The sequence below is a fragment of the Lathyrus oleraceus genome, chromosome 7 (assembly GCF_024323335.1).
Source record: "Lathyrus oleraceus cultivar Zhongwan6 chromosome 7, CAAS_Psat_ZW6_1.0, whole genome shotgun sequence".
In the NCBI taxonomy this organism is placed as follows: domain Eukaryota; kingdom Viridiplantae; phylum Streptophyta; class Magnoliopsida; order Fabales; family Fabaceae; genus Lathyrus; species Lathyrus oleraceus.
In genome coordinates, this window is record NC_066585.1 from 95,202,903 (window position 1) to 95,215,031 (window position 12,129).

Consider the following 12,129-nt stretch of genomic DNA (forward strand, 5'->3'; position numbering starts at 1 on the left):
TTTTAATTTCTTAACCTAAAAACAAAACAAAATCGACATTTACAAAACCAAATCATTCATAAGGCCAATGAATTTTGATTTTAAAGCATATACCATTCTCTGTTATATAATATACCATTGAGTAAAACCACCCTTCATCAATAGAAATATAATTCTAAATTATTAAAACGACAACTATGCATTCTTCTATGATTGTTTTGAATTGACTTATTTATATTTTTATATTGGCATAAATACTTATGCAATTATTTGTGAATTTATAGAAAATAATTTATGAAATCGTTTTTAGTTTGTTTTTCTTAATGTTATTTTATCATATTGTATTTATATTTAATAAAATAAAAGTAAAATGTTTTGTCGTTTTTCTAAATATTTTATATTTTATTTTAGTTTTTAAAAAATTTCATCTACACTTTTGTTTCTGTTATAATTTATCGACAGAATTAACTACAATTTACTACTTAAACAACAACAGTTTTAACAAATTTTTTAACAAAACTTATAAAAAGTGTGAATCAAAATTTTTAAGAGAATCTTTTTAAAAAAAAAGGTTTTTAATAGACTAAATTGCATGCAATTAATTTTACTTTTATTTTATACATTTTTATACAAAAACTTATACTTCGGTAAATATAAGATAAAAAAGACAAGTGTTTATTTCATAAGCATTTGAATCATCTGTTCATCAAAATAGAAACATAATCTAATCACTATCACTTCAAAGACGGTAAGACGGGATAACAATTAGATGATTGGATCTAGGCATTGTAAGGCCAAACTCTTCTGTCATGTCCAAATCACCTGATAACATATTATTTGGCAATTTCCAATCAAAGCAATGCACAAGTTGGGCCACCACCAAACGAATCACAGTTAGACCTAACTGCAATCCAGGGCAGCCCCTTCTACCAGCACCAAATGGTATGAGATGAAAATCACGCCCTCTAACATCTACATTGCTTCCTTCAAATCTCTCTGGCCAGAACTTTTCTGGATCAGTCCAAGCCTTTGGATCTCTCATAATTGACCATGCATTCACAATGATTCTTGATTTTTTAGGTATGAAAAATTCTTCGACCGTGCAATCTTCGGATGATTGGTGCGGGATTAATAGGGGGGCCACTGGATGGAGCCTAAGGCTTTCTTTTATAACCATGTCCAAATACTTCAACTTGTCCAAATCTGATTCTTCCACTTTCCTCTTCATATTCACTATAGTTTTTAATTCATTTTGCACGTTTTCCATCACTCTTGAATTCTTTAATAACTCAGAAATTACCCATTCAATTGCGGTCGCAGAAGTATCCATGGAACCTGCTAACATATCCTTTCAAAATGAACATGTAAAAAGTTAGTAATAAGACACATAGTTTTAACTAACATCTGAAACGGATTAATCCATCCAAGGAGCAGAATAGTGACTGAAAACCAAAAACAATACTACGCTCAACTATGACAATAAATCTTCTTACCAGCATAATGGCTTTGATATTGGACCGTTCAATGTTGTATTCGGATTCTTGAGTGCCAAGAAAACCCAACATGACATCTACAAAATCCTTATTCTTATCATCTTTATTGCCAAATTGAATATGTTCATCAATTATTTTCTCAAAAAAATCATCAAAGATTTTTCCAATTGCCTTTGTCTGTTTAGCGAGCCCATGTAAATCAAGTTTTCCTATGTAAGGAATATAATCAGCAATATTAGGAGTAGCTGTTAATTGCATTCCCTCTTGCATCACAGCCTTAAACCCTTTCTCATCCAACTCTTTATCCATAAACTTTTTCCCCAAAACCATTCTACAACTCATATCAGCAGTGAGTGAAGAAATCTTAGCACTTAAATCAACTTTTGTTCCATCATTAGATTTTTCTCTTAGAAACTTAATCAATAGGTCAAGCTCTTGTTCCCTCATGGATCTAAAAGAGTTGATTTTTGCATGGCTCAACAATTCAGACATGCACATTTTTCTCATGTTGCGCCAATAAGAACCATATTCACCAAAACTCATGTTTCTCTGTCCCCAAAAGATGTGTTTTATTGCCTCAGTTGGTGGCCTACTAGCAAACACATGATCATGGGTTTTGAGGAAAAGCTCAGCTGCTTGAGGTGAAGAAACAACTATGGTTGGTACTAAACCTAACCTTAAGTGCATGATTGGTCCATATTTTTGAGATAATTGGTGAAGATCACGATGAGGGTTTGATCCTAATTTGAGAAGGCTACCCAAAATTGGCAACCCTTTTGGACCTGGTGGTAGTTTATTTGAATTTTTGTTGGTTCTCCATAGCCATAGAAAAGCAAGAGAAAGTAGAAAAATAGCTAAAGAAATGAAAATCATGATCGCTATTTTGGACAAATGGAAATTGCTTTTGCAAAGAGTTATATTTCTCTAGTGCCAAGTACAAAAGAGTTATATAATCTAAGTAATGAAAGCAACTTTTGCATTGATAGAAAACTTGCTTTGAATATAAAATAAAATAAAGTATTTTTTTTATATTTTGATGATAAAGTTTTTGTTGACTTAGTGGATATTTAAGAAGATTCTATAATCTATTTTTTATTTTGATGATAATGTTCAGTTGACTTTGTGGAAGTGGAAATGGAAATGAAAATGATCACTAAGAGGGTGATAGAAAGTAATATCTCGTGATTGGCAATTAGAGACAATATTTTCTGCAGACACTTTGGACGAATAGCTATTGTAACGAATTGTACACACTCACCAAAATTCTCATATTCTCTCTTTCACATTATCATATTTTATCTATATCTTTTAATTATTTTCCCTTTCTTGACCACCATTTTTTTCCATCTATCTTCTTTCATTTTTTTTTAAAAATACAGGTAAGGTAAGAGGACATGAGATTTAGATTTGGGCTATCTCATTTTTATAAAACGGATTTTAACGCTAAGGATAATATTCTATATAAATAATTTTTAGTCTTTATCTATATCTAATAAGAAATTAGATTTTTTTTTCAATATACCCTCACGTTCAACAATATTGTGTTTTGTGTGTCAATATAAATAGTGAATGACATCGATACACTCCCTTATAGCCAACAATATTAGGCTTTGTGTGCAAAAATAAATGATGGATCATTTGAATTGATAGGCTTTTGATACATTTTTTTTTTGTAAAATTAGAATCAATCACACTAAAAAAGTTAGTGTGCGGGGACAAAAAATAATGACAACCAAAATAAATGGCATTCAACAAAAATAACTTTATAAACAATAAGACATCAATAACTTATTTACCCGATTCGATCAAACGATCTACTATGAGGGAGAAAACAGTACTCTGATTCACTATACTTCTAATAGTTGTTACAAAATATTACAAATGAGTTATAAAAAAACATAGTCTCTTATGTTAAAAAAATATATATTTTCTATCCAAGTATTTCACAATCTCTCTAACTCTTTATATATGAGTCAAACAAGTTCAAGGTGTTTGGAAGTATTTCTCAATCCAATTAGATATTCCCAAACGTTTCTCTAAACTCTCATCTCTCTAAGTTTTACCTTACTAGGATTGACACCTCTTTCCTCTATCTTCAATTGTAAAGTTCTAAAGGTTGTGATTATAAGGATGCAAGAGATACATATTTATAACTATTGAAAGCCAACAAATTAATAACAAGCTCAAAACACAACTCATTAACGAATATATCCATTGATCGAAACAAAGAAGCTCGAAACAAACGAACTGAGAAAATCAAACATCGTATTATTTACTGTGAAATTTAGTAAACAAACGTTAGTCTCTTGTAAAAGGTTACTTGTAAGATCAACTAGATAATCCTAAGACATAGTGCTTAAAATCTTTCTGAGTTTTCGTGTAAGAACATATAAGTTTCGACGTGTTCGAAATCTTAATGTAAAAGGGGTGCAAGTTAATATAAAATTGTTGGGAAGATAAAGGAATTTGACAATGATAAAGTGACAAATATTTTGTAAAGGATTATTTAAAGTGAAAATAAAATAACAATGAAATGAAAGCAAGATTGCAAAGGAAATAAGTTCAAGTAAAAGAATTTGCATTAAATGAAATAGTGTTTAGAATCATACATTTCGCTCAGATAAACTCGTTTCTCGCTTCGCTTGGGTACTTTGAGTTTGTGAGTTTGTGTAGTAAATTCAACATACTAAATCCTAACACTAGAACTCTTATTTATACTAATGTAAAAATAACTGCTTATAACGGCCTTCTCTTCAGAAATTGACACGTAATTTATGAACATTTTTCGCCTCTGAAATGTCTCTCACGTGTCCTTTTGCATAAGAATAAAAAACGGTTAGTTGCTTTGAAATTGTTTCTTTGTACCAACTGTTGTTTGTCGATGTGTCTTGCTGACAATTATCGTCGAACTCTTGAGCAATGTTGTCGTCAAAATCTTGGACGAAAACTCTGTTCAGAAAATACTAAGTTCCAATATGCATCCTACATCTGAGACTTCAACTTCCTTAGCTGAAAAACTAAGTTGAAATGCCCTTTCAACCTTCCAACTTTTTCTAAGTTTTTTCTTATTGTGAGATTTGATCCTGTCGAAAATCACAACTAACAAATTTCTCCAAAAATATCACTTTCGACTAAAAGAAGATATGGCCATTTTTTAATTTCCTTGACGCTGTTTCACATAATGGGATGACGTTATTTACATCATGACATTTTTGTCAATCGTCACCTCGAAAACCTGCAACTTCCTATAACTTTTAATCATGCCCGCTTTTTTAGGACGGCGTGGCCATGTACAAGAAACTGTTCAATTTCGGCTCCAAAAGCATGACACGTGTCACAGAAAGTGGCGCCATTTGTCAAAAAAGCGAAGCGGAAGAGTTTTCCTTCTACATTTTATATACTTCTTCTTCTCTTTTTTCGCTTTCCTCTTCACAAAATCTCCTTTGAACTTTCTTCTTCAGAAACCATTTTCATCATCTACAACAATGACTACATCTTCAAAAGCCAAAAACTCAAAGGAATCTAAGGATTATTTTCCTCTTGCTACGAAACTGCAATCTTTCATTATTGCTGGAAATCAATAATATGTTCCAGAGCCACCTATGCAAGAAGAAAAACTTCATATAATCACAGGTATTGATTCCTTACGCATCTCTAGTAAAGTCCATGCGCTTATGAGTCCACTACCTGACCCTTTAGTGGATGTTGTTAAGCTGAGAGAGTTTTTTTCCCTCTTACCACCAAACTAAACCCATAGTAAGTATACAAAAAACATAAATTTAGAATATATGATTGTCACTCTCCATGTCTTCCATTATTTCCATTCCCCCAAAAGAAATGAGGATTATATTTCTTGGTTAAGTAAGATTGAAACCTAAAAAGGCCAAACCTAGAAAGATGGAGGGAGTTATAACTTAGTGCAATTATCGAGGGTTGGTCCTCCTTATTGTCAAAATATGCTCGTCGCAACTTTATATTTCTAGGAAACTAGTACCAATACATTCCAACTCCCTTGTGGAATGGTTACACATACTCTTTTTGACGTAGTAATCATTACTGGTGTACCGGCTGGAAAAATCAAAGAGTCATCATCACCTTTTATTTGTTCCTAAGGAACAGAGAAATAATGATACAACCTAAGTTCAGGGTGAGAGACTAAAGGTCTGGGAGTCGATTAAGTAATGGGAAGGTATAAGGCACGCCTCATCTCCATTGTACTAAATGGGATCCTCCTCTAAATATAGGGTTAGTGTGCTTGTCTAACACTACGCCAAATAAGGGAAAAGAGGGCGCTTATTTTGGCCTATAACAGCGCTTTTAAGCGCCCTCTAATCTGGCGCTGGCATAGGTAAAGACAGCGCTTTGTTCTCCTGGAGAAAGCGCTGTCTAAAGTGGCCACATTATAGTGCGCTTTAAGAAAAAAGCGCCCTCTGGAGTGGTCCATACAGGGACACCTTAGAGGGCGCTTTCTGGTAAAAGCGCCCTCTAAAGTTGTCAGTGTAAAGTGTTTAGAGGGCGCTTTCAGAAAAAAGCGCCCTCTAAAGTTGTCATTGTAAAGTGTTTAGAGGGCGCTTTCAGGAAAAAGCGCCCTTTAAAGTTATCAATGTAAAGTGTTTAGAGGGCGCTTTCAGGAAAAAGCGCCCTCTAAAGTTGTCATTGTAAAGTGTTTAGAGGGCGCTTTCAGGAAAAAGCGCCCTCTAAAGTTGTCAATGTAAAGTGTTTAGAGGGCGCTTTCAGGAAAAAGCGCCCTCTAAAGTTGTCAATGTAAAGTGTTTAGAGGGCGCTTTCTGGACAAAGCGCTCTCTAAAGTGTTAGTTATTTTAAAAAAAATTGTTTGAAAAACAGTGGATATATATTTAATTGGTAACCTGTTCGCATGCTGCAAAAGTGTAAAATTCATATTGATTTCATCCTTTAATCCAATGTTATACACCATTAATCCATTGATATATACAACATGAATCCATTTATATACAACATTAATCCTCCATATATACAACATTAATATATGATTCTTTGATCAACAATATACAACAACATATTCTCAAAGTACTACAATTAAGAGAATAAAACATAGCAACCAACACCCAGTGACCACTGTATCCAAAAGCTGTCTAGTAGTTCTAACCAATACTAAACAAAAACGCCCATCCACCCATGGTGGCAAACATGTTTTGTATATCCAAAAGCTGTCTAGTAGTTCTATCGCACATCCATACAAAATAAGGCTCAACCAAAACAACAGATGGCAGCATAAGTAGTCCCCTGCAAAAAGAACACGTCCAAATGCAACTAACACAGAACTGTCAAAAGGCGATTGAGCAACAAATAGTAAACAATGGCATAAAGTTAAATGACATAGCTAATATTACCTGAATTCCTGCATGGCTGTTAAGGTAAAAATCAAATTCCCTAGGGTGACAAATGTCGGTGTCTACCACGGTTCCTTTGACAATTTAGAACAACAAAATCAGCAAAAAGTGATAAATTCAAATGATAATATATACCAGCTGCGTTGAGAAATATATTGAAAAAACCTGGCATAATTTTTCCACTTCTATCGGTCTCTTTGGGGTTGACAAGAAAGAGACGGGTGTGATGTCTCTTTTGGACCACTACAAAAGTAACTTTAGGTAGATACCCATCCTCTATTGAGACACAAGCCTGTATCTCCGACCATATTTTTTCTTTGCCAACCTTCAAGTCCGGACTTCTCCAATTATCACATGTAATCGGAATATGTTGTCGAACAAGGAAACCAATGTAACTTGCCAACATTGAACCCTTATCTTTTGAAGATAGAATTGATATATGTTTAGATGGACATGTTCCATTGTCGTAGAGAGATACTTTCAAATATCCAGCATCATCATCTACGCGAACGAGGCTTGACGATAATAAAGTATCTCCATCTAAACAAATATCAATTGATACTTTCGAGCATCCCTTGCCCCTTGCACGAATGATTGACTTCATAATAGCCATTTTACCTGTAAAAAAGAAAACAATTAAAATCAGATGACAAATGTAAAAACAATTAAAATCATAAAAGTCATTTTACCTGTAATAAAGAAAACAATTAAAATCATTTGACCTGTACCTTTTTCACTAAGTTCTCTTTCTTTTCTTGGTTGGAATATGTTCTACATGTCTCTTAACAACACGGACGGTTGGATTGATCCAAATACCCTCATTATGATCATTTCTAATATATGAATCATTTGATATATTATTCTCATCTTGATCATTTCTGGTAAACGATTCAATCTCAACATCAATATCATCACCTTGATCTCCAGTGTTTTCATCAATTACTTTGTTGGAAAAAAGAACTATAGACCATTTCGTACTTTTCGGATCATTGACATAGAACACTTGTCTAGCTTGAGAGGCTAGTATAAAAGACTCATCTTTGTATCCCACCCTATTAAGATCCACTTGCAAAAATCCTGACTTATCCATTCGAATGCCGTTATTATTTTCAACCCACTTGCAACCAAATATAGGGCTTGAAATTGCCTAATAAACCCAAACAAACGTAGGGCTTGAAATTTAACGCATGCGCTATCAAATTTAAAATGACTATGAATATTGAAACTTTACAGGTTGAAACAAACGTAGCATAGACAACAATAACATAAAACTGAAATGGGGCAAAGCTAAAACAAAGCAAGAAATAGGGCAAAGCTAAAACGAAACAAACGTACCTTTGGTGCCAGAAGGAGGAAACGTCGTAGATCTAACAGAGGTGGAAGGAGAACGCCTTAGAACCCTAACGTGAAAAAGAACGAAAATAACAGAGAGTGAAATAACAAAACGCGCAGTATGTTATAATTTTAATGTTTACTAAAGGGGACCTTAGGGGGCGCTTGTGGAAAAAAAGCGCCCTCTAAGGTGCGCTGTCTATTGCTCCTTATTTTTTCGCTTCACTTTAGACAGCGCTTTTGTAATAAAGCGCCCTCTAAAGTGCGCTGTTGTACATGGACTTAGAGAGCGCTTTCTTAGAAGCGCCCTCTAAGGGTATCCTTAGAGGGTGCTTTCATAAACGCGCCCTCTATTGTTGTCCCTCCATTTCCTCATTATTTTTTCGCTTCACTTTATAGGACGCTTTGTTACACAAGCGCTCTCTAAAGTGCGCTATTGTACATGGACTTAGAGAGCGCTTTTTTAAAAGCGCCCTCTAAGGGTACCCTTAGAGGGCGCTTTCATAAACGCGCCCTCTATTGGTGTCCCTCCATTTCCTCATTATTTTTTTGCTTCACTTTAGAGGGCGCTTTGTTTCAAAAGCGCCCTCTAAAGTGCGCTGTCTATTCCTCCTTATTTTTCTCTTCACTTTAGAGTACGCTTCTTTAAGAAAGCGCCCTCTAAGGTGCGCTGTCTATTCCAGTTTTTGGCGTAGTGTAAGTGATGTTTGCTTATGTCATCTCTTAGTTGCTTAATTTATTTGTTAACAAGGAATTAGATAAATGCGAGAAAAGTATTTTACTAACAAAAGGACAAAGAAAGATGTGTTTTGTTATTGTACTCGCTAGAGTGCTACGACTCTATGCTTACGTACCCTCATGTTTGATGAAGGATCAGAGCACCTTAGTTCTTCTGGAAAATATTTGGTTGGTTGGTTATTTTTAGATTATTTAAAGTTCTCAACGCATCAGGGCGGAGAAAGGCTGATTTTTGAAAACGCCTCAATGGACAAAGGCAAAGGTCTTGGAATTTGCATGTGTGACATTGATTTTAATTAATTTGATAATTACAAAAATGTTATAATTAATTTAATTAGAAATTAAATTAGATGTTATATATATACATAATTAATTTTAATAGAGAAAATATTAAACATGATTAATCGCCAAAGAAAAATTGATATGATCTTGATTAAACCCTAATCAATCCTAATACTAACCTTAAAATTAATCGCGGAATTATTCTAATAAACTCTAATCGTAAAGCATCTTTTTGTATTTTTTTAAATTAAAAATAAAAATAAACTCTGTATTATGAAAATTAAATATTTTAATTAATTATTGACTAAGTGCTAATTATAAATTATTAATTTATAATATTATTTATTAAGAAAATAAGTTAAACTAATAAAATTAAATAAATATGGTAGGGGTGTATTTCATGTTCAGATAGCAATGGGCTTGTGAAAGGAGGGTGTGAAAAGCAGAGGGAGAGAGGCCAATTGGCCTATAAAACCCACATGTTGGAGAGAATCCACAGAGAGAGAATTAATGGTTGACTCTCTCTGAGCCATGAGATCGTGATCAGATGAATCGTGTGATGTGAAATCAAGGCCTTCTATATTGATTATTAGTCAAAGTACACGCGATGGATGGTCACGATGTGAAGTCAAACTTTGCCCAGGATGGATGCGCGCATATGGGATAAAGTCAGAGTCTACCAATCATGTGGCCATCAGGGGGGCACACGATGGTGACGTAGGCGCTGAGGGAGGGGGTATAAGACCCCGGTCCCTTCATAAATGGATCATTTTCGATCCTTATTTCTCTCTCTTCTCTTGCTCTCTTTCTCTATTCTCTCTGCTCACTTCGCTGCTCAACCCCCGACCTTTCTTCTTACCACCCAAAAACCATCGTGACAAAACTCAGCATCGGTTGAACTTCAACTGGAGTTCATCAAATTCCCAAAAAACCTTCACCTAGCCTTCAGCTTCTGGATTCCCCAAATGAACCCTAAGCCCAACCCTAGAACCCTAACTCTTCAGATGAACCTTAACCCTAACATTCAACCAAAACCCAGAACTACAAGAACCCTAACCAAAGAACCTTAACCTGCAAACTTCAAAACCCAAACCCAGATCCTTCCCAACTTCCTCATGTTCATCACGAACATGATGAACCTTCATCCCTAACCTCCAAACCCTAACCCTATTTTCCCAGAAATCCCCAGAACAAGCCCGAATACAACAAAACAAACATCAAATCATAGATCTTAACCTCCTCATCAACAATCAAACATCAAAGCAACAAAATCAAACCAAATTTTTTTAGAATATTTACTCTATGTTTAAACTAGTTTGTCGAGCTATCGAAGTTAAACAAAGCGTTGCGTGGGAGGAAACCCATAGATTTTTTATTTTTGTGTGCATTTCAGTTATTTTTAATGTTCATTATTATTTGTTTCCAAAGAAAATTATGCACCACTAACAATGATGCAGGTCAAAAATAGTTTAGAATCCCAAAAGAGCCTAAAAACGTTGAAAAATGCCCATGGTATTCGTCTTAGACCTTATGGCGCTCGCCACAAGCTAAATATTTGAAAAAATCACATTCCCTACACATGGCGTTTACCACGACCCTCAAGCACATAAAATTCAGTTTTTAATCACTTTCCTCCCTTCCAACTTCTAACCACCCACATTTATTCTCCCATTTTTCAAAAATCTCTCCACATTCCTTCACCCTTCCAACTTACACTCTCTTAACCGTCACCCTTCCAACTTACACTCTCTTAACCTTATATAAATCACACTTAACCACTTCCATTCCCACCACATTCACATTCTTACAATCCTTTGTTTCACACCAACTCTTTAAACTCTCAACAATGGCACAAGATAATGCTGACTTTAATGGTATTGTGTTCCGGGAGGACAGAGATGGCGAGCGACAGCAGAAGAAGTACGAGGCTCTACTGAACCGGGACATTGTTCTGACAAGGTATGTGGATAATTCTAGCTTGCGTAGTTTAGGATTGTATGACAGTGTGTATTGGATGCTTGATAGGTTGAGTTTAACCCATTTTTATGCATGAAGTGATCCTACTTTTGTTAGTTTAACTTTAGAGTTTATTAGCTCTCTAGTCTACACCACACAAAGTTGGACTACTAACATAGTAGGCACTGTTAATTTTCGCATATTTAACAAAAAATATGACTTTAACTTTGATCAAATGGCTGACTTGTTACAATTTCCTCATGGAGAGGGTGTTATTTATGAAACACCCTTATATGCTGATTGGGTACATGAAGTTGATCCATAATGGGAACAATTAACCGAAAATCGGGTTGATAGTTTTAAGGGCAACAATGCGACTCATATCCATAACCCGACCTTACGCTATTTTTGCCAAATTTTGGCGCACACTATTTTTGGTTAGGATAATAAAAGTAGAATTAATGTCAAGGAGATGTTCTACATTCATTCTGTTTTTGAGCATACACGTGTTAATTCAGCCTTGTTCTTGTTGGCTCACATGCAAGCCATTTGCACCTCAAATAAGGGATTCATTTCATTTGGAGTAGTGATTAACTCCATAGCTCGCGCCCTAGGCTTAGACAGGGAGCTTGCTACACTTGACCCCCTACCCATTATCTCCCTAGATATAGATGCATGTCGCCATATGCGGTTAATTCAGAATAGGAGAGATGGGATATATTCTTTGATGATAGGAAATAGAGAGGTGCCTAGTATTTTTTACCGTGCCTGAACCGCACCGATGTGCAGGTGAGGGTCAATTGGATTTATAACCTGAATCCCGATGTTGATACCAGACTGGTTCCCATGGACATTTCTAAGAATGTCGCTACTGATGGTGCTACCGATGATGAGGTTGACCAGAGAGAGCGAGCCTAGCCTGTACATGAGCCTTCACCATACCACTCCCCACATATACCTGATTCACCTGCACACAC

The 12,129-nt window shown here is 35.1% G+C and overlaps 1 protein-coding gene across 1 annotated transcript; it reads right to left on the reverse strand.

The window, feature by feature from the left end:
* Window positions 1–633: 633 nt before the first annotated feature.
* Window positions 634–2,436, reverse strand: LOC127106393 (cytochrome P450 71AU50). The gene is made up of 2 exons (XM_051043689.1): window positions 1,473–2,436; window positions 634–1,327 (listed from the first exon to the last, which is right to left on the reverse strand). The coding sequence occupies exons 1-2, from the start codon at window positions 2,343–2,345 to the stop codon at window positions 719–721; spliced, it is 1,482 nt and encodes a 493-aa protein (XP_050899646.1). The 5' UTR covers window positions 2,346–2,436; the 3' UTR covers window positions 634–718.
* Between the last annotated feature and the right edge of the window lie 9,693 nt (window positions 2,437–12,129).

Coding starts and splice junctions, on each gene's coding strand:
- LOC127106393 (XM_051043689.1), bottom strand. CDS start 2,345: ATGATTTTCATTTCTTTAGCTATTTTTCTACTTTCTCTTGCTTTTCTA. Junction 1,328..1,472: donor ATATCAAAGCCATTATGCTG/GTAAGAAGATTT, acceptor TCATTTTGAAAG/GATATGTTAGCAGGTTCCAT.